Source organism: Corvus hawaiiensis, chromosome 5, assembly GCF_020740725.1.
Source record: "Corvus hawaiiensis isolate bCorHaw1 chromosome 5, bCorHaw1.pri.cur, whole genome shotgun sequence".
In the NCBI taxonomy this organism is placed as follows: Eukaryota; Metazoa; Chordata; class Aves; order Passeriformes; family Corvidae; genus Corvus; species Corvus hawaiiensis.
The window spans coordinates 41867441-41890206 of NC_063217.1; the positions used below are offsets into that span (position 1 = coordinate 41867441).

Here is a 22766-nt window from a genome sequence, read left to right on the forward strand (position 1 = left end):
CTCTAACAGTAGCTTACTAGAGCAATGACAGCAGACATACTCAGGTTTTAACTGATCAACACCAAGCTGATGAAGTGAACAAAACAGAAGTCTCTATGAACCCAAAATATTGCACGTATCTAAAGACGTCTAGTCTTCTTTTAATGCCTTCTCTGAATTCAATACGACAAAGAAGGACCAAACACTTTTAGAAATAATGTTACTTGCTTACTGAGGAGAAAGAGAACCTATTTAAGCAAAAGCTCCTATAATTCTTTGGTTGTTTTTCCCCTGTAAGAAGTTTTGCTGTTGGGAAAACCAGGAGGCAGCAAATACAGAATAGGTACAAAGTGTTTTCATAGTATTTATTCGCTTTGCTGCAAAAGGAAAAAAGCTCTTCTGTCACCACACATCAGGAATGTTGCTTGAAATGATTTTCAATATGATTTGATGTAACAGAGTCTTCACTAGGAGCAGAGGCATTTTCAAGGCCTGGAAGAGGCATATTGATTTTTCCCAGTTCTGTGGGAAATTGACAGTTCATTCACAAGATCCTCTGTGTGTGATGAAATACTTATTCTAAATGCTGTCCAGAGGAAAGTGACTAGAAAGCTGAAACATTAGCTGAAGAATCTGATGTGGAGACTGATGTGCATTAAAATAAATACTGCAACAGCCTCATTTAGTTTATAATGCTAAAGGAGTAGGATCTGACTGTTTTTAGCATCTCTGCAAGTCAGGCCATCTGGAGGTTATATGAGATCACACTGAGTCAGAGTTTGATACCAAATCAAGCACCCCTGACTGCAAGCCTCAGTGTGTTACTGACATTTTTAAATGCCAGCATACGGAGAAGGCTGAACTCCTCTAGATCTCTGTGGATGTTACAGAAGCAGCTACACTGAGCACTATGCCAACAGTGACATCCACCCACACCAACCCTTACACCTGTACAAAATACTGCTGAAATCAGGGAAAATCTCTATCCACAGAGAACCACATGGGAGAGACTGGGAGGGCCGCTGGCTCGAAATATTTTGGGTGCATGTACAGGAGAAGAGGTAAGTCAGGCCTTGCTCTGGGGAGGCGATGCCCTGCTCTGCACACACACATCCCCCTCTGGGCCTGTATCCCAGCCACACAGTGGTAACCAGTCCCTGCCACACCAGAGGCAATGCTCCACATCCCATCCCTGGAGCCCCAGTCTAGCCCCAGAGGGGCCAGATGACCCTAAGTCCAACCTGGGGGAAGGGCTCAGGAAAGCCAAGGGTACTGAACTGAAGCATGAGGCAAGCACAGGTCTTGACCCTACCTCCTCTTGGAATTTCTATCAGCTGAACACTGCTGGAACCAGGAGTGGTAGCCATACTTGTTCTTTTCTGTATCTTTCCTGTCTTTCTCTCTTCCTCTTTCTTCTTCTAACTCCCTCTTCTCAGAGTTTTGAGTAACTCAAAATCAGACAGGCTTGGAGTTTGCTTACTTGAATGGGCTATGTTAATACTCTGCGAAGTGTTTTATGTTGAGTGAATGCTGCTCTAAACTTTTGCCAAAGTTATCTGATTTTCTGAAGTTGCCAGTGAAGTTTTTGTTGTTTTGACCTCTTGAGAACATCTTGTCAGCATTTCTCCTGTGCATCTAACTCAAGAGCACGTGAGAAACTGTAAACCCTTTCAGGAGTCTCATTAAGTGAGTGTTTTTTGGGGCCTTGCATCACGAAATAAGCTATTTTGTGGCAGCAGCAGCAGCACGATCACAAAAAATGGGATGTTTTGCAAATTCACATGATAGTACAATGAAAAAGAAAGGTTATTCTTTACTGATTTAAGGCCTAATGTATTGCTGGATTTTGCACTGTAAAACTGTTATGAAATGCAATTCAGTATATTCATCAGAAATTGGACAAGCTTTTTTTGTTTTAATTCTTTACCTCATTGTAAAAATATTTGCTAATTTTTAATGAGCAACAGACAAACTGTACACGAGTACAAAGTCACCATGAAATTCTAGCTAATGTAAAAGTCAGAAATGAAGAAGTTTAAAATACTACCATACTGGAAGGCACTTTCATGGCTAATGCTGACTGTGACTTCTGGGTCATCTCTAACAGAGCTGGGTTACTTCATGAGCTGTTCAGCTCCCTGCTCTCCTGTCTACATCAATAAAACAATTACAGTCCTGTTGACAGGCTACTAGCCATGCATTTGAGAAGCGTGCTGCAAATTTTGGGCAAAACAAGGCTCTCCTGAAGCACTGTAGTTTAAGACCAGAATTTCCTAGCTGGTAGAATTAGGTCAAGTGATTATTTTGGGTCAAAAATATTTTCTCTCACCTCCGGTTTTAACTGAAAGCAAAACATTGTATTCTAAATGCCCATAGCAAATCTTCACAGGTTACTGCTTTTGGTTAATGGAGTATGAACTGTTGAAGTATCTAGCCTGAGCACTTAACAACACATCAGCTTTTTGCTCCAAATTTATAACTTGTAGCACCCCTGGTGCCAAAAACAGCTTATCATGCTTTTTCAACATAGACTTCAAAACGTCTATTCGTAGAACTGGGACTCAAAAGAAAAGGAAGTGATGTTTCACTAACTGTAAGTTCAAGTTTCTCATCCTCTACCAATCATTAACTTGCATCTTACAGAGTTTGAGGAATAAAGAATAAATTAAAGTTCACTAAGGAGTACATCAGGATTATGGTAATTCTATAGAATTAGGTCTTAGAGAGCATTCTTAAATAACAGACTACATACATACTTTCAATCCTGTCCACTGGAGAGGATAGAGAAGTCCCTTACATTTTTCTTCTTACTACTCTCCACACAAAAAAAAACCCTGAACCCCTCTTCTCCCCCTCCAAAAAAAAAGCCTTTCCCTTCCACATCTTCCATCTGAAAATTACCCTAAATCAACTGCACCTTGTATGTAATTTTTTTGTTTACAAGAACATGTTTTCTGGGTTCTCATCTGGAAAAAGAAAGTCCTACTTCCCCAGAACAGCTCATGCCTTCCCTACATGCCTATTACATCATCCACTACAGTTGAAGATGTACATCCTAATACATACACCAAAAAGTTCACAGTGCAAAGACTGCCTTATTAGAATTAAGGTAGCACAACCGCCTTCAAATTCAATGTTGCAGAACATGGATTTGTTGCCTTTTTTATGGAAATATTATCAACATGCAACAAGGGCAATGGGATTAGGACCAATGATAATTTCTTTTTGCACACACAAATACCCGTAAGATGTTTCACTCACAGAAGTATTCTGTTGGGGCTGCCTGTGCTCTGGGTGCCATTCACATGGATCAGCTTTTCTCTGACTGGGACACTGAAGATTCAAAATTGACTCTTCATACTTTGAGACAGATGTGTCACCAGAAAAAACATACTGTGACAATTCAATCAAGGTGGAAGACTGGTAAATATATTTAGCAAATTCATCTTTAACACAGAAGGAAAGTATATAAGCTGCATATGATAGTTCCAATAATATTCTCTTGAAGCACATTGACATCAAACAAGAGAAGTCACACAATTAATCACGTGTTTTCTCTAGTTCTAGTTCCCTTATGCTTCTTCAATCTTTTAGAAAATAGAAACATCAAATAACTTAAAACAGTAATACAGTTATGAACACCCAATTTTGACAAAACAAATATTTATGAGAAAGGAAATAGTTTCTCCCATGTTCCTCACCTATTTCTTTTTATATTACCAATGACACACCCTACCACAACGTTATGAGGGAATACAAGGCAAGGAAAATTTTTATTCTAAGTATGACCTCTACAAATCTGAAGTAAGTCCCCCGGAGCCAGCAGTTACTAAATTTTTATATGCATTTGAAAGACTGAGGCTACATCTGCTGAAAGAGACACTGAGGAATTCAAGAATCCCGACCTCACAATAATGCACCTATTTCACCAGTATATACGCCCCCAACCTTTCACTGTTACAAAACAGTGGAGTACTTGCCCAAAACAAGCATTATTCTCTTTCTGACAAGACCACAGGTGGAATGCTTAGCTATGCTTCATCTGTGCTATGAAGAAATGTAAAATGAAAAAATAAAAGCCATTTGATCATAAAGGGGGAGAGGAGGGAAATGAACGGAATGCTTCCACTTCTACTGCAAGGACATCCTCCCAATGCAAAGATCAAATGCTACAGAACGCATTCCAAAATTGCATGGAACAAGCCTCACATTGATTTGTTTGGGGTTTTTTTTAACCACTGTGGCAAGGGAAAAATTACATAATCAAAACTTCCTTGTGGATATCTGAAAACCAGCTGACATCAGAGAATTATCTTCTCCCCCTTTGAAAAATAAACTATCAACAATGCACAAAATTTAATAAGCAATCTACTGGTTGTCCTTTAAAGGTCAGTGCACTTGTCCAACACTTTTCCTGTAACACACTTACATAACCTTATTTTCTTCCCGCTACCTCTCTGTAATTCAGAAGACTATCTAGATTCTCATATAGTTGCCATCAAATACAGCAGATGCCAAGCAAATTAAAACACGAGTTATGACTCGTAGTATGCTGATGTATCATAATTGCAGCATAGCTCATAACTTAGAATGAATCACCAGATAAAGTTTCTGAGGCGTCAGTGCTTTTTATACATCTTTCCAATTAGACCAGGGTCAGTAGAATCAAGTGTGGATTGAAATATAGATCTTAACAATGGTATACACCCACCGTTTCCATAAATATAAAAAAGCATAGAGAACAATTAAAAACACCTCTTGAAACTAAAAGTCAGCCTAAAACTGTCTTTCTAAAGTAAGGGGGAAATAGTTCTTGCCCTTTGTGAAGCAGGCCAGCCTACTTTAACCTTTAGCACCATGCCTTTGACATCGTTCTACATGGAAGCCAAAGGGGGAAGGAGGTGTTGTTTGCTTGCTTGCTTTGAGTACAGAAAAGTGTTCTCTGTTAACTCATATTACAGCTTTATGCTTTACCGAGACAAGACCAGAACGGCTCATGAAAAAGCAGTGCCTACCGCAGCAGCTGCCAGCCGAGACAGGCAGCACACGGAGCGTGTGGTGCTTTAGCACCGGCAGAATGGCAGTGGAGCTAAAGCACAGGTGTGTGCACAACCAGCAGGACAGCAGCTGAGCAGTGTAAAGGGAAACACGACACTGAGTTCCAGCCTTAGATTTAGATGCATTTGTGCCTATTAGCTCTCTGTTCCAGAATATTATTTTGGAGACTGCCCAATGAGATTTCCTTTTCCATGACAGAATAGTCTCATAAAATAAGCTTTCCTGAACAAACATTTCCAGAGTATTTATCAACTTTAACACTGAATTTCCAAAAGAAATTAAGCCTGCAAATACATCTAGAACATTAATTATGCATAGATTCAGCAGATAATATTGTCTTCTACAACAGTACAAAACACATATTTAGGCACAAATACGTTACCTGGAGTGGTGCAAGCCTGAGAACTATCTCCTAAAAAAGAATACTGTCACCTTTAGTCACAACTAAAGTCACACAGCATTGGAGTGCAACTTTCCCATATTAATTGTCCTAATAATTCTCTTGTGGTTTTTAAGGCATAAAATACCTGACCAGCACAAAACAAAAAAGACAAAAAGGTCTGGTAATTTATTTTGCCCCTATTCTGTAGCATTTAAAGCCTCAGATTCTTTGTAATAACTTGAGTTTAAGTAGCAAGTACAATCATTCCCCACATAATTTCAGCAGATCTGTAATATTCCTCTATTCAAAGCACTGACAATTTTCTTGTCAAAATCATTGCTCTTCCAACTCAGTTCTCTTTATTTTTAGTCCACTGTTTTATGATGCAGAATAGAGAGTATATTCTTTGTTTACATTAACATTTTAAAAGGTTGTGTTAAAACCACCACATAATAACACTCAGATAGAAGGTCTAACAAGGTGTGCTATATATCTCTCTGTTTGCAAGATCCTGGAAAGTGTCATGGGGTTAATATGATCACCTCTTTGTCATTTCGATCTATTTACAATGACTACATTAGTGGCTATTTTTGATTACCGCTTTCTGTAAACAATCAATTGAATTTGCAATTTTCATTTACAGCTTTTCTGGCCCAGTTACTGAAGGGTCTGCTATTACTTCAGTATAAACAACATTAACATGTATTCAACAAGAGTATCTGCCTAGGTTTTCACTCCAAATCAGGAGAGACATGGTAATAAATGCTGGCTCTCTCATAAAGAGATTACAATATTCTAAAGAAATTACTAAACTCTCAAAGTGCTTGGTCTTTGTGAATTTCAAGAAGTTTAGCCAGGAACACAAATGAGACAATTAGCATTTTGCAAAAGAGGAAATCTGCAAGCAAGGGCCACACATCGAGCAAGTGGCAGAGTGGGTGATACACAATTGTATTTTTTCAGGCTTTCAGATTAGCATTCCAGCAGTATAAAGCCTTTAGCCCATTCAGTTACAACAGAGGCACACCTGCCATCATGCAGAAGCTATGCTGCATCAGCCTCAGGAACACAGAAATAAGAAAAAGACTAGTTACAGAAAACCTAAAACATAACCACTTCCCCACTTGCACCATCCACACATTCACCTGCAGAGAATAAAATGAAGGAAATTACAGAACATAGAGCTTCTGACAGACCAACAGTGTGTGAAAGGCCAAGTTAACATGGCTATGTAGATTCCACCATAACTTCCCTCTCTCAGTCCAAGGACACAGCACGCAAGTGTTCCTCACACTACTTGCTCCCTGCTGAAAAGTATCTGTGTTCACAGCAACATATGCCCAGCAGAATCAAAACAAAAAAACAGACAAGGGAAAAAAACCATGGCAAACTCAACAACCAAAAACTGAGCCAAGAGTACAATCACAACAGCTCTATAGGGTCAGAATAATACAAAGCTTGCTACCGTTCATCTGCAGGGGTCGGTCTGGGGCCAAGTAAACACTGACATAAAGCCACAGTCAGCTTCACTCTCGCAGCATATCTTCTTGTTTAAGGCAAGGTATTACAGTATAAATGGACTTAATCAAAACTGCCATCCTTTCAAAACATCTTCTTCAGGTATCTTAATTTTCCAGGAACATAGACCTGAGGTTAGCTATGGATACCTGCTATCCACGTAACCACTGTCCTCTGTTCTCCCCAAGGGGACAATCAGAAGCTCAGCACTGCTCAGAAGGTTTCTCTCCTCTATTCCTCCCTACCTTCATCCATAACTTTCAAGTTGATGTTGGGGCTTTTTTGCCCAATTCTCCTTTCTAGTCCAAACAAGCCGCTATATGGGATATGTATTCAACTTGCTTCCAAAGCCCCTCAAAAACACACCCACACCATCTGGGTTCAATCCAGAGCTCGATGATCCTGGTGGGTCCTTCCAACTCAGAATGTTCTGTGAATCTGTGAAGCTGGGTTTATGCGTGTTTCTCACTGCTGTGCAGAATACCTCATGGAAAGAGGGGAACTGTACATGTAAGAGCCTTCACCTGACTTTAACATTCCATGCAGTGAGAAGACCTCATCACTCACATGTGTGTGAGAAGGCTCACCCCTTCCCCTCCCCCTCTGTGGTTATGAAATTTGGTATGAACATCCAAAAACAGCTGCTTCTCTTTCAAATCCAACACATCCAGAAGATGCTAGAAGTACTGTTACAGGCAGGTTACATTTCACTGTACAGTTCTGCCTACTCTACAGCCGGTGGGGAATGGTGCAACAAGATACTGTGCAGGCAGATCAAGCAGCACAGCCAGGAATCCCAACAAATGCCCAAACAGGCCTCCTACGGGCTTGCACTTTAGGGATGGGTGGAAATACCGTTTCCCCCCTCCTCCATCCTATTATTGCTACTACTACTATGTGTTAATAGCTAATCATAATAAACCATACACAACTTCATCACTGTGAAATCATTAAACAGCACTGTGCAGAGAACCTGAGCTGTGATTCTTTCTATTATTTGCATCTAACAGGGATGGCAGCGTGAAAACATGCAGATCAATTCGTTCTCCAGGCCTGGGTGCCCGGTTGCTCCCTTCCTCTCCCACCACAAAGCAGAGGTCGTGGAAGGAAGAAGGGAACAGGAAAAAAGAAAAAGACGGGGAGAGGGGAAGAAGGCACTAAACCCGCTTTACAACAAAAGCAATTAGGAGAGCCGGAAGGGAAGAGGAACCGGCACCCCCGGGAGGTGGAGGAATGCAGCACCACAACTTGCCCGGGGAAGGGCTGACCGGAGGCAGCGGCACCCCGGCCTCGCACCCGCACCTCATCCAAAATCCCCCCGCCGCCTCACGCCGGGCTGTCACACGTCCCTGTCGCTCCTGGCCGTGCTCAGCCCAGGAGCGGCGACGGCCGGGGAGGTGGAGGAGGAGGAAGCAGAGGAAGACGCAAAAACGGCCCCACTTACCCAGAAAATGACATTGAAGCCGAAGATGAAATATTTGATGCAACAACTGACTTCAGGCCCCTTGTAGTGCTTTCCGGACATCCTCTGCGCTCATGAAGACGCTTTGCTCGCAGCCAGGGTGAGAACCAAAGGGGGGGGGGGGGGGGGGGGGTGGAGGGGGGTGGTGAGGGAGAGGGAGAATGGAGAGGAATAAAAAACAAAAACAAAAACAAAAAAGGAGGAAGACCAGGAGGAGGCGTCCGGGAAGACTGGAAGGAGGGTGGGGGGCAAGACTATGAGGAGGGGTCCGGGGGCGGCGCCGCGGGCAGAGCTCAGGGCCGGCTCCGCGCCGCGGGGAGATGCGGCAGGAGCGGCGCGGCGGCGGGTCGGCTCCGACTTGCCGGGCGCCGGAGATGGCCGGCGAGCAGCTCCCACCTCCTCCTCCTCCTCCTCTTCTCCCGCATGGAGGAGGCCCCGGCTGCTCGCGGCGGGAGGCAGGAGAGAGCGACAAGGAGCGGGGCGGCCGCCGGGAAAGGCACCGCCGGGGCAGGATCGGCCCGGGCAGAGGCCGACGCCGCGCGCCCCCTCAGCGCCAAGGGCCGCCGCTCGCGCCCCGCCCCGCCCCGCGGCGTGATTGGCAGCGCCCCCCGCCAATCCGACCGCGAGAAGGCCGAGGGCGCTGAGGGCGGGGCGGGAGCGGCCCTGAGGCTCCGCCCGGCCCGGGCGTGCCAGGCTGAGGGGCTCCATCCTTGCATCCCGCCATCTCTCCAGCCTTCCATCCCTCGATCCCTCCGCTCCAACTGCCCGGGGTGGCGCAGGCCAGGGAATGCCGAGACGGCGAGGACTGGCCCCGCCTGGCACGGAGAACACCGCTCCACAGCGGGAGAGCTGCCAGGCGGGCAGCACCGGTTCTAGGCTGGCTGCGGTAACGAGGAGGAGCAAGACCGTAATCTCACCGTGGAGGTTGTTCTCAATGGGCGCCGTCAGATCGCGTCCCACATGATCTGGTATGCGCCACACGCGCAGAAACACATGAAGAACCATTTTACAATGATTGCTAGAGTTTATATTTTAACATCCCCTGAGTTTATATTGAACCTGACAGCTATAAAGTTTTATGGCTTAGTTGTATTCACATGCTGTTTAGGATTGAGAGTGTACATGGTCTGGCATTAACAGCATAATTAATCGGTTTTCTTTGCTGTAGAATGTCGTCATTTCAATGGATCAAGCCTTCAAAGTTTCCTGGTCCAGCTCTAAGAGAGAGTCTGGAGGAGGCTCAGGGGTGACCTTATCACTCTCCACACCTCTACAGGAGGTTGGCCTCTTCTCCCACACAACCGGTGACAGGATGAGAGGAAATGGCCTCAAGCTGTGCCAGGGGAGGTTTAGGTTGGACATTAGGAGGCATTCCTTCACAAAAAGGGTTGTTAAACATTGGAATGGGCTGCCCAGGGAGGTGGTGGAGTTACAGCCCCTGGTGGTGTTTAAGGAATGACTGGATGTTGCACATAGTGCCATGGTCTGGTTGACAAGGTCGGGATTGGTTAAAGTTGGACTCGATACTGGAGGTCTTTTCCAACCTAATTGATTCTGTGCTTATGTGATTCTGCAAGTACAACTCTTAATTCAATTCTTTATAATAAATTACACTTCCCATCTCTACAGGATTGCTAGATAACACACTTCAGAAGCATATACTGATAGAACTATGGAAGACAGTCTTGGTTCAAGATCACATCATATCAGTTATGGGGCCTTGTTGTGAGTCTTTTTTGAGAGCGAAGAGAAATATATATCTGTCACATCTGGTAGACGTTGAGAAGAAATAGCATCTGCTGAAATGGATCCATGAAAATAAGCAATGTTTCTGGTAAATGAGAAATTAATGCAACACATCTATACACTTTAACTGTGACTAGTTTATCACATGAATGTTATCCCTGTGTCTATTGTTAACACTGTCTTTGCAAGACCATCCGTGGGAAGAGGGTAGAAAATGGTGACTAATTAGTAATGTACGTGGTCTGTACCAGTGGATAAAGGCACATCACCACTTACAGTAGGGTGTGGTAATAACATATATATTAAGGTACTGTTTTTACAAGTGGCTTCAAATATTTGTGACAGCTTGTACAAACATTTATAATGTTACTGTCATAACACGCTCCTAATATCACGTGTTGGCACCCTTTAGCATTTTAATGCTTCACAGGCAGAAGCAAAATATTGTAGAATAATATTTATTATGCTTAATTCAGTAACAACATCAGATATTTTACCTGTTAGTCCATTGATTCCCAACAACTCAAAAAGAAATCAACCTACATCATTTATAGCATCATATTACATGAGTTCACTTGCTTTCTCAATCAAGCATAGTATTATCATTGCCAAGTGTCTTTTTAAAGCCAAAAGCATTTCACATTGTCCCATCATCTGATCAGTTTAAGGATGTCCGCTTTTAAGAGTTAGATTGCTCGCTTGAAGAGGGTATTGAACACACAACCCTGCTCTTTTTAATTCACTTTGTGTGTAATAAGCAAGCAGATAGCAAAGGCAGTAGAACAGCTTTGATGTAGGTAATTGATCTTCCTGAATGCCAGCTGTAGCAGAGCCTTCTGCACCTGCAGCAGCCTTTCTGCTTTGTAAACACATTTTGCCTCCTGTCCTAAACAAACAGGGATTAAAAAAATCCCTGTCCTTCAGCTTTGTGCCATCTCTTGTGGATTGCTTCTTACATGCTTTGGCCACCTAGGCCTGGAAGCTGAGCAAGATGACTGTGGCAGCACTTTAAATTCACTGTTAGTTACCAGTCAACACTGAATTCTACTGTGATGTTTTGGCACAAAAGCCTGAGGCGATACTAAGCAGGAGCAATATTACCTTTTCTTGCAGAAGGGCAAGACAGTTATTCAAATTCCATCAGTTCATAATTCATCTGACAAGGCACAGGAGTACTAATGGGCGCTATTTCAATGACAAAGCTGGTTCTAGCAGCACAGTGCTTCATAACACCAGGAATGCTTTGATTTGCTACTGACATTGAGAAAAAGTCCCATCTGTATGACTAAATCTACTTCCCATCTCTAAGATATAAATGGACTTCTTCTGACTAAAGACTGGCCAACTCTAATACTAATAAGTGTGGCATGTTTGAGAAGTTCATATCTTAAAAGAGGTATAGTTGTGGACTCTGAAATTCTTACTTCCCACCAAGTAAAGAGTCCTCATCCCAATTCCTCAAATCAATCATTCCTTAGATCCAGTACTGCTGTCTTTGTGTCAGCTCCTGTTTTTTGATCTATGAATTCTTTGACATTTTCCAGGGAAAAGAAATGCAAACAGGAACGACTTGAGAAGAGAAATGGCAGAGCAGCACAGTGAAGGCTGTAGTTCCGTGAGTTATCCCATTGCCAATCTCACCTCGTGCCACATGCACAGAGATAAAGAGCTGTTGTCTAAGAAAAGTTCAGTGTCTGTGTCCGTAAGTCTAGCTATTTCTTAGACACTCCATTTTAGTGGGAATTCATAGGACAGCAATCTTTTTCCATGGCGAAACCATAGAGCTTTCTGACAGACAAGATTTATAGAGTCACAGGTATTTTTCAATCAATTTCAATATTTTTCAATCTAAATAACATACTAGCTCATAATGCCACTTGTGTTCATTTTCTAGTTTTGTAACCATAAAACCACTTTGTTTTCTGCTTAGCAAAAGTGTGAGCACTGATGAGGGGACATTGTTTAGGTTTAGAAGAAATTCTGAGATAAGACTTTCATAGGACTAAACTCAAGTAGTGATACAAGTTGTATTGGCCCTGGTGGAAGTGCATACTCTGCCCCAGATGTGACTTCAGCCTCCCTCAAGAATAACAAGTGCAAGTACTGGCTAATTACTGTTACGGGTAACACTGGTGAGTATTGAGCTGCTTTTTCATATGAAACTTAGCTCTCAATACTGGATAATAATATACTCTTGCAAGACCAACCCAGCATCATTATAATGTGATAACAACAACGTTGTTGTTAGGATGAGTCACAAAGCACGAAGCATGTCTATACATCTACAGAGTTAGAGGCCAGAAACTGATGCTAAGGCATACCAAATAACAACAAATAACCAGTTGCATTGTGTCTGATTTTACTTTCTCAAGACAATGTGTATCTGAGCCTTTATTTCTTTTTGTGTCAGGCACCTCGAGGTGCTGCCTGAGCTCCTTGTGAGAGGAAGGGGTGGGAGTGCTGGCACACTTCTGCCCACGGTCTGCAGGCAGGGGCAAAGGAACGGCCGGGTCTGCGGCTGCACCACGGTGCTGCTTGGGGCAAACATCCTGACACACAGCTCTGTTTCTTTAGTGGGTGCTGTGCCTCAGCAAGCCCCTGTTCTGGAGCTTTTTACAGAGCTCTTTCTTTATCCCCTGGCAAGTCTATAAAACAGTGAAACAGGAATAGTATGACATACCTGGTCCATAGCTCACTGTCACGCAGTGGCTGCAAGTGTGGTTCCAAGCACTCATACAACCAAACTGGCTCCAAAGGGCATTAAGTATGAGGTAGTTCTTACAACCGTTTCATGGACATGACAGTGACAGGGTTTAATGAGATAAAGCATATGCATTATTCTACAAAAAGATTTGCAGTCCTAAATTAGGGATGACTGCAATCAGTGTGGGTAGTCACCTCCCCTTCCATTACTGGTGCTACTGGACCATGGTCATTAATATGGATATAAACTTAGACTCCAGTAAGTGCCAAATTTATCTTTTTAACTTTGAATTGCTAAAAGCATTAGACAAACTCCGCAAATTTGGAAGCTGCTCACTTCCCAAACATGGACTATTGCTTGCCTATACCTGAAGGTTCAGGTATAATTTTTGATGATGCTCTGTCCAAAAGGACAACAGGTGTTTATCCTATAACAGAACACCATATGATCATTAGGTTTTTCAAGGCCTTCTGAGCTGCTTTCAGCCGTTCTTCATCATACAATACAGGACACACTCAACTCGGAGGTTTAACTTACAATGTTTGCTCTGTAATACCACTCAGGAGAGTGACTGTTTCCTCTGAGTGTGTTTTTAATGGTGATAAGATTTTCTGCAAATCCACCATTTTAAGTAATCTTTGAGAATGTTTCCCTTCCAGGGTTTCCTTTACTTAGGCCATAACCACCTGAGCTTCTCCTATCCTCCCATCTGCTCCTGTGATGATTTTTGTTTCTCCTGGGAGCCTGGATCAGAGTTTACCGCAAGAACAATCCCTCAGGAATCATTCTGGCACCTTTTTCCAGAAACATTTGTAAACCTGTCAGAAGGTCAGGGAGTGCAAGCAGGTGGTGGGATGAGAGTGCACAACTGTAAATCTGGCTGTTGTAGGCTTTAAGTTGCAGCCAGAGTGGTAGGAGGGGAGGCTAGCAGAGCAATTCATCTCAGAGCCCAGCTTTCAGAAGTTTTCCACCATGGCCTGGCCAATAATTGAGCTAAAAGGCACTGGAGTACCTGTTTGGCTAGCTTGGTCAGGAGTTCAGCCCCCAGACCTCTGTGCAGGCAGGGACTTAAATTGTCTTGCTGAGAACAGAGTAGAAAAAGCCAGCTGTGCAAAAAGCTCTCATTTCCAATCCAAGGAACATTTTTTTCATTGCTTTTTGATTCAAATGGCTATAGAGATGCTGTGATCTGAAGGGACTTTATGTCCTTGCCTTCACAGCAGAGCTGATCCAAAACCCTCTGGGGAGAGCAACAAGGTGCACAAGGGAGTCAGCACCTGCTGGAGGAGGGCCCAGATATGCAGTGCAGCCTGGCTGCAGGGAGCCACCTCCTACCCTCTGTCAGGAACAGGCTTGCTCATCTGAGCCATGGAAAGAGAAGTGACAAAAATGCTGTCATATCTGCTGTGACACTGGTGTCTCCTGTCTGTCAGACTACACAACAGGGTGCATCAAGGGCCTCTAACAGTTTATTAGGACTGTGCAAGTGAGCTGATAATCCCAAAGGAGGGTTGGTGATACATTTAAGCTGATTTCCTGACAAGACAATTTTCTGTCTGTTTCTTCATACCCACCTTCTCTATTCACATCCAGTGACAGCTACCACATAGCTGGATAAAGATACCAGTTTCCTTTACCTTTACACTTCTGATTTCTCAGATGTTATGCAGAGCTGCCACAGCAAACATAGCACTTGTAATAGCACCAGTGAACAGGTGTTTTACAGCAGTATTCTGTATAGCTTATATCAGTGGACCTGCTTAGGAACAAGGTAAATAAAATAAGTTTATTTAAACATTACCAAAAGGCATAAAAGAGCAGTACTAGAGTGATTACAAACCATGGCTTTTTGCTTCCCACAGTGTCAAAGGAGGAATACACAATGCCTGTGATAATGCTACATCTTTGACATTCTGTGCTCATCAACAACATTCTGCTTGTGACGGGATCAAGTAGGACTTTGTTTCTGCACGACTTCCAAACGTGAGGTTGCACTTCATAAATAATCTACACATGTTACCCTTCAGGCACCTGTAAAAAGGAAGCACTTCAAAAAATTTACAATTTACTTGTTTGCAAGTCCACTAAATGGAAATTTCCAAGCCTTTCTTACTTTCTCCTGTTGCATTAACAAAACCAGAAACCTTCCTGCAGATGAGAACAGAGTAGCCACTAATATTCTTGTTGGACTGAACAATTACTTTTGAAGTCTGTTTATTCAGAGGCTCATCATTTGCTGTATGCCTCACTACCTGTATTTCTCTGTGAGTCTTGATGGGTGGAATTCATTTTAATTTCCTGCTCTTCTACCACACTAGTTATACCATCAGCTTTTTTCTTTTTTTTTGCTGTCATAGTGCTTTAAAAAAATTGAACTGTGAGAGACTGCTACTTAAAAAAAGAAAAGAAAACCCACCCCAGAACTATTTCTAGATTCATCTCCATCTTACTATTTCATGTATCACCATCTTTAGGCACAACTTCAGACTCCCACAAAGCTGTTAAAGTGCCCTAAGATTTCCAGGTTTGATATTTTAGATTATACTACCTTGGAAGCAGGGACAATGATTCCTCCTTGTTCCTGAAAACGGCAAGCATAAAATGCCAGTGCTGTGACAGCAAAACAGCTAAAATAATTTTAATTTAAAAACATACCTCTCTCTTGTTTTGAACTCAGGATACAAATACATCTATAGACACACAATGTGAACCCAGTAAATACAAGTAACAGAGCTGAAAATGTGAAGAGACTGATAAGGAAAAAAAAAAAAAAAGTGGTATCTTCAAGAAACAGATTCCTTGCCTATTCCTCTTGTCTGGTTTCAGGCAGGAAAAATCTCCCTTTTGAAGCAGACCTTCTTGCTCTGTATAATATATCAGTCTGCAATCTGCAAATGTCAGGAAAGTTGACATTTTTCATCCAGAGGTATTAATTTTTTGAAGATATTGACTGTGGGCAAAAGAATTTTTCTTAAAGGAAAGACATTGCTGCCCCAAATCACAGTGACATGTATGTCAGTGTCTAAAAGTTTTGCAGATTTCACATCACCAAATTCACCAGATCAAAGTACGTGGCTGTGACTATCCAGGACACTATGATGCTGCATTCCAGTCTGAGTGATGAACTATTAAATGTGTCCCACTTATGCATACACCTACAAAGTAAGACTCAGTGAAAATTGTATTATACATGGAATGGAAAAAAAACCAAGAACAGAACTAGGGAGCTTTTCCTTTTTGTCTTGCAAAAAGAGCTATAATTTTCTTAGATATTACCACAGCTCTTTCAGTACGTTTCAAAAGTTGGAATTATTCTTCATGAAGGTAAATCTGCTAAAAGCATCAGCTGTTTAAAAATTTTAAGCTATAAAGTGGGCAGGCAGAGAGCTTACAACAGGTTCATTGTTCTGGGCTGAGCACAGTCACTGAGCTGGGAACAAAACTGAGAGCTGGACAAAAAGGAGGTCCAGCCATCTAGTGGTAAATTACCCCGCTGTGCAGCCTGCTGGTGTCTGCCTTCCAGAGGGTGTGCTCCACACAGGGAGAAAGGGACATTGCCCGGGTTTTGATAGGTTCAGGACTCAGCAGCAGTGAGACATTTAGGGAGCAAGCCAAGGTGCATAGGACCCTGCAGCCAAACTGTGAGAAAGGGTGGCAGGAGCAGGGACCCTATCAAACACAAGGGCAGCTTTGGCTTGGTGGATGAGGAAGAGCCTGCACTCAGTCAGTTCTGCACCATAAAGAACACCTGTTTACAGGTGCCTGCTCACAGTGCTTGTTCTCTTCCAGAATACATCTTTGTCCTAACAAGCTACACTTGCTACCCTGCCTGCATCTGTACAGCAGCAGTCAGAGAAAAACTTGGCCAGTTTTCCATAATCCCGTAGCAGAGAACAGCATGTCCAGTGGATATGCACAACCAAATGGTGCAATGCACTCACGTCCCACTTCACACAAAGAAAAGAAAGGTTTAAGCCAAATTGTCACATCTGAAACAAGGATGACGCAATCAAACAGCTACACAAAGAAAGCCATATGCTGAGTCCAAGCTGGAATGAAACACCCATAAATTTCTTGAGAGTGAAATGTTTTATACCTTCTATGTGGTTACAAAGTAATAGAAAAAGCTTAATCTTGGCAAAGCCAGAAGAGACATCAAAACAGTAAACCATTAAATATTTGAAGGAAAGTTTAAAAACCAAACTATTTGTATGCCTGAATACCTCTCAGAATTCAGCCCATTATGCCAAAGCTCTCATTCCAAAAGTGATCTCGATGCTTAGAAGACCAAGTCTCCTTGAAAGCAGTCAGACACAAGTCCTACAGGGCCTAGTTTGCAACTTGCCTGGGCACTAAAAAGAGGTACCCAGTGGCATGGTGTAAGCAGTCTGGGCACTAAATGACCTTTAGTGAAATCATTTGAGTAGCTAATTTGACTGCTACTCAACACTTTTGAAATATCAAGTTTTGTCCAAAGCACAACCCTTTCTTGGTTTACAGACATATGAAGCTGCATTGCAGCTTGTACTCAGCTTCCAAACACTGGCCAAAGTGCAATCATGGTTATACCAGGCATAGCCAGGTGCATATGGAATAATTCTGTGAAACTCCAAATAGTTAACTTTGTGCTGTGAGAATTTTTACAACTGAAAGCAAAGCTTTGTTCCAAGTAGTTACTGCAGCATGAACTGATTTCAGCAGAAACATTTGTTCTTTATCAGAAAACACAGTACTGGAGGGAGCACAGAGGAGAATGCTTCCCTTGAGGTAGGGGATAGCCAAAGTCATCTCAGTGATACTTGCTGACAGCCACTAGTGTAGAAAAGAAATACAGCTGTGTCTTCCTCGAGTGGTATCAGCTACTATATCTCAAACCCTCACTTCTCTTTGTGAAACGTTTCTGTTACTCACAGTGGATAACTCAAAAAAGCAGGGGGGAAACACCTGGTTGCTGCTTTGGAGTGGTGTCTGCCATTGATTTTCCAATGTAACATTAGAAAATACAGATGCAAATTCCTCACGCATGTTTTGTCAAAGTTCTGTTCTAAGGAGTATTTGGCCATGGAAAGGGTGAATCTCTCAATGAGAAATTATGCTCAGTTTTCATTTGGTCTTTACCAAACGTGCTCTCTTACCTGGCTTACAGGAGAAATTAACTGCCTGGTGCCTGAAACATTGTGTTCCCCAGTGTGATGCCTCATGCCATTTGGTTTTACCCCTGTCATTTCACTAATGGATCACACCTGATATTTGCATTGAATCCTCCACCACAACACTTTCAGAGCTGTCTGAAACCACAGACTTCAGAAAGAAAACTAGGATAAAAGTTGTGCTTCTCACTTCTCTGTTTTACCCACTGGGAAACTGAAGCAACAGGTAAGGTGTAATGGACTTTCTTAAAGCATCTCAGTAAATCAGTGGCCAAGTTTGCTGCCTGTTCCTGTACTCAGCAGTAAATAGGCTAGGGCACAACACTGGATATGAGCATCCTGCTCCAAAATCTGTCAGTCTGCTATTCCTTTCTTTTCCTGGTGAACAAGACCTCATCTCTGGGATGGAGTAGTACCCAAATTTGCATTCCTTTGCCATATGTTTTGGAGATTCATTGAAACAGGGTTACTTTTTAAAGACTTGAAAATGGAATTTAAAAGCTGCTGACTTAAGAAAAAGGGGGCAAGAAGGAGAGCAACAGAAAAGGGATCTATGTTTTTGGGCAGAAAACATGGAAACAGCACCGCCTTCAATTTGTAAAACACCCACTGGGGTCAGGGTGGGGTGGTTTCGCAATGAGTACAAATGTACACAATGCTGTAGACGTTTGGGGCTGTCTGCACTCAGGGCACCACTGCTGTCTCACTTTCCACAACTCTGCAGGTCGCCTGCTGCGCTCTGCAAACACACTCTTCTCCTGTGGTTATTTTTGAAGCAGCTCCTTAAAACAGATGTCCTCATATGTGTCTTTTCCCTGCTACACAAATAACACTTTGCCTCATGTTCCTGCCATTCTTTTGAACTAAATTAGAAAAAGAAAAAACAATGGAGGAAAGAAGGATATCCTTCCCCATTGGTGATTTCTGTTGTAACTTTCATGGCACTGTCACTCTGGGGCACATGAGTTGCCTTTGTGCCCTTTACAGAGCAACCAACAAAGGTTTTTTCTTTCTGGCTTTCTCGCTTGCCCTTCCAAGGATTCTTCCCTCTTTAGGCCCTTTCCAACTCTCTCCCTCTTCTCCTTCTCTGACTTCTGGATGGACTGCAAACACCACAGGTCTCATAAAAACTTCCTCTTGAGTAATACTTCCAAGGAAGGATCCACATGTACCAGTTACACTTTGTCCTCCTTGCGTACTCTTCCTGCAGCTACCAGTATCATTGTCTGGCACCCAGGCATGCCTGCTTTAGGCGTCCCAAACTTTTCCCTTGGAAGGACTCATTCTTCTTAAATACTTTGTTCTTGACTTCTCTTGGTGATACTTACATTGGTATTGTTCCTAAAGAAGCAAATGAAATGTGTGCAGAATGGACTAGATAGAGATGCAATGATTAAAGGAGGTGCTAAATTGTGGAAAAACATATGAAGTAAATATTGATAGAATATTTGGCCTAAATGTGATCATCTGGTACCTTTTGTGCACACAGGCACTGATTCCGCCAGCTTTGCTCACTGAGTAGGCAGGAAGTATCCTCAGGGGTTTAAAGGGAACTGATCAGTAAGGTACTTTGCATGAGTGGAGGAAGTAAGCATAAGGCAGTAGAGATAGAAGCAGAGGCATTAGGTAAGTCTATGAACTTTGAGCCCACACGTGAAATCCCAGCTCTGAGAAAATCAGTAAGATTGGGGATTTTGGCTGGGGGTGGAGAGGTTTACCATAGAGCTTATTGGGCAATGTTTCTACCAAAGTGCAAAACTAAACTAATTTGCAGAGCCAAGGTCTTAGAACAAGAGAAGAATATTTCCCCCTGTATCCAAGGTCCTATGTAAAATCAGCAATGACACCCCTGGAAGCTAAACCAAGAAATCATAGTTTAGAAAATGCAACTTCTCAGAGACAGCCCTGGTGGTATAATAGCATTCCTGAATAACTGTTGTAACGTTGTTGTAACAACAATGGCCTCCGGAATGCCAAACAAGGTTTCAGGAATTGTTAATCCCTGCTCAGTTTCATTTGCTTCTTCCTAGGGGACTGCAAAATGATCAGGCTGTCCATTTCTACTCCTCCTCTTTGCCTGATGTCTGAGAGCAAGGTCCTACAATCTTCAGTGCCTGCAGAAGCCTTGTTACTGGTGGCACAGAGATTATAAACAGGCCATTGTGTAGGGACAGGGTTTAAATTGGACTCATAAGGTTCAGAACTTGTCTTTTCAGTTTGTGAGGTTTTTCTTTATTGTTTTTTTCCCAGTCATGTAGTCTCTCTCTTAACAGCTATGCTCCCCCTAATTCTAGAAAAGGAAAACAGCCTTCTCCAATTCAGTGCTGTCTAAGAGGAGATGTAAAGGCGCTTGACACACAGACAGGCCTTGCACACCCTGTGGAGGTTTTTTAGCCTTAAGTTACATCTCCCAGCATGACCTGGCCAACAGAAGAAACTGAAAATAGGAAGTGTTGCCTGCTAGGCACAGCTCTGTGCTATGCTGTGAACTATGATACCTTTGCTGCTTTAGAACAGAAAATGGATCACAGTTGTGATTTCAGGAGGAGGCCATTGGCCCAATTGCTCAATAGTGAGAAAGGGAAAACTTTAGCTGCCGTTCTGCCAAAAAAAAAAAAATCAAAGCCCTGCATGATGTGAGTCTGAAGATACACACTGAAGTTACATATGCTATGCGGTTCCAGATGAGTGAGCATGTTAAAAAAAACCACACCCAAACACAAAATCAAAATAAAACAACTTAATTAGAGAAGGTAAAGTAAAATCAGACATCCTCAGCCCCACAAAGCAGCTATGCTGGGGAACACAGAGGCTCCAGCCTCCTTATGTCGGCACATGGAGTTCACTGGCAGGGATACAAACGGCTACACAGACCTAGAAGGACACACTGACAAAGGGTCAGGTCATGTAACAAGAACATGGGTGGATAATGATAGAAGATGGGGAACAGTTTTAAACTAAAGGAAGAGGGATTTAAATTAGACATGAGGAAGAAGTTTTTTACTGAGAGGGTGCTGAGGTACTGGAACATGCTGCCCAGAGCAGCTGTGGATGCCCCCTTCCTGGGAGGCCCCATTCAAGGCCAGGCTGGATGGGGCCCTGGGCACCCAGATGTGGTGGGTGACATCCCTGCTCACAGACCAAGGAACATTCAGTCTAGCTGCAGTACAGCATCCTCCATCATAAACATGAAGCTCTCAGCATGAAAGCGAGAGAGCAAAGAGAAGGTAGCAAAGGCCTCATGGTATCCTTTCCCACTGCAAGGGGCAGGGGCTTAAAATGCCCCACATACCTGTTTCAGGTACAACTCAGAACAAGCATTTCACTGGCAGCACAAAATAGGAGAGGGGAGGACATTCTCTTTAGAGGAACAGCTTGAGGGTGGTGGACAGTAGGATAGGACACCTGCTGTTGCTGGCTCTCCACCAGCCCTAGAACATGAATTCCTGTCACCACCAGGATAACACCTATCCCTCCCTCCCCCCACACACAGTGCAGACTTCACCTCTCTCATACAGCCATGCTGGCAGGTGGGAAGACAGGCCAGGAAAACTCATCCAGGGTGAACACGGCACCATGCCTCTGGCAATAGGAAGAGCTTGCTGCAGGTCACTCCTCTCTTCACAGTGCCACAAAAGCCTGAGCCACCTCCTCCAGATACCTTCTGTCCCCTACTGTCACCAGCTGAGAGAAAAAAAGACTAGTTCTGTTTTAGTTAATTTTAAAGCAGTGAAAGCTGATTATTGCTTAGTAAGCCTCATCCATGCCTGCTCTCTAAATACAAAGGGAAAAATACATTTTCCTTTATATAGCAAAGAAGAGTAGACTAAGACAAGAATTTCTTCAGAAGCTACAAATTAGAGGACTTGATGAGAGCTGTCCAGTTTGATCCTCTTTCTTTCTAATTACCATTGCAACCAGGAGTTGAAATTCTTCTGGATGAAAGCTTTCAGCAGAGCATGGTCAGCTCTGTGCTATCAACACCCTCATCCTGCCGGCTCACTCACACTTTGAAAAAAATATTCCTGCATGTCAGAAGCAGTAAATTTCAAAAGCAGCAAATTTCACAAGCAGCAGCCAATGAAAAATCACGGAAACTTAGGTGCCTATGACAGCTGGAACAAAGGTTTAGCAATACCTGTCACACTGTCTGCATCAAACCACGGGCAACAGATGTACTTTGACACCAAATCCTCTTTCTTCACATTTAGGTGTATTAACTGTTTGAGTAAGGGTTTCCTCCCACATACCGATTTTCCATGGCCCTTAATGCATGGCATTCTGCCACCCAGAGTGTAAAATGCAGTCACCTTTTTCTTCAGGTCACAGAACAACTCTAGCCATGCTTGAAGCTAAGCAGTCTCCCAGCTGCCACCACTCGAGTGTCATAGCACTTGAAAGTGATTTAAAGGCAGCAGATAGCAAAGTCACATCAAGCAAAACTGATCCATTTCTCCTGCAAAACTTACACATGGAAAGGCAAGGGCAGGCAATAACAGTCCACAGATCTTCTAAAAGAATTTGTTGCAAGGTGCAGAGCTGCACCACAGTGAAAGCAATGCTACGTTGCCCACATGCCCTGGAGACAGGGGAAGGTAGCAGCTTCATCTGCAACCATTAACTGTCTTGGCCCTCTGGCAACAGAGTCAGAGAAAAAAGAGTAAGATCTGCACTCTTTCTGCACTCTCATTCCCCTTCTTTCTGCAGATGCAAATACACAAATTTTCAGACCACTTTTATGCCTTCCCATGCTTCATCGCAGCAAAT

General features: G+C 43.1%; 1 protein-coding gene and 1 long non-coding RNA gene across 2 annotated transcripts in view; one reads left to right on the top strand and one right to left on the bottom strand.

Moving 5' to 3' along the window:
* TSPAN5 (tetraspanin 5) overlaps nucleotides 1-8966 on the bottom strand; it is an 85351-nt gene extending 76385 nt beyond the window's left edge. The window contains exon 1 of the mRNA XM_048304550.1: nucleotides 8382-8966. Within this exon, the coding sequence (XP_048160507.1) occupies nucleotides 8382-8462 (81 nt within the window). The 5' untranslated portion in view covers nucleotides 8463-8966. The remainder of the gene's footprint in view (nucleotides 1-8381) is intronic.
* Nucleotides 8412-15636, top strand: LOC125326367. Its single transcript, XR_007203783.1, has 4 exons — nucleotides 8412-8499; nucleotides 10029-10233; nucleotides 11690-11961; nucleotides 14712-15636. It is a non-coding gene; the product is annotated as an uncharacterized LOC125326367 (long non-coding RNA).
* The last annotated feature ends 7130 nt before the right edge of the window (nucleotides 15637-22766 follow it).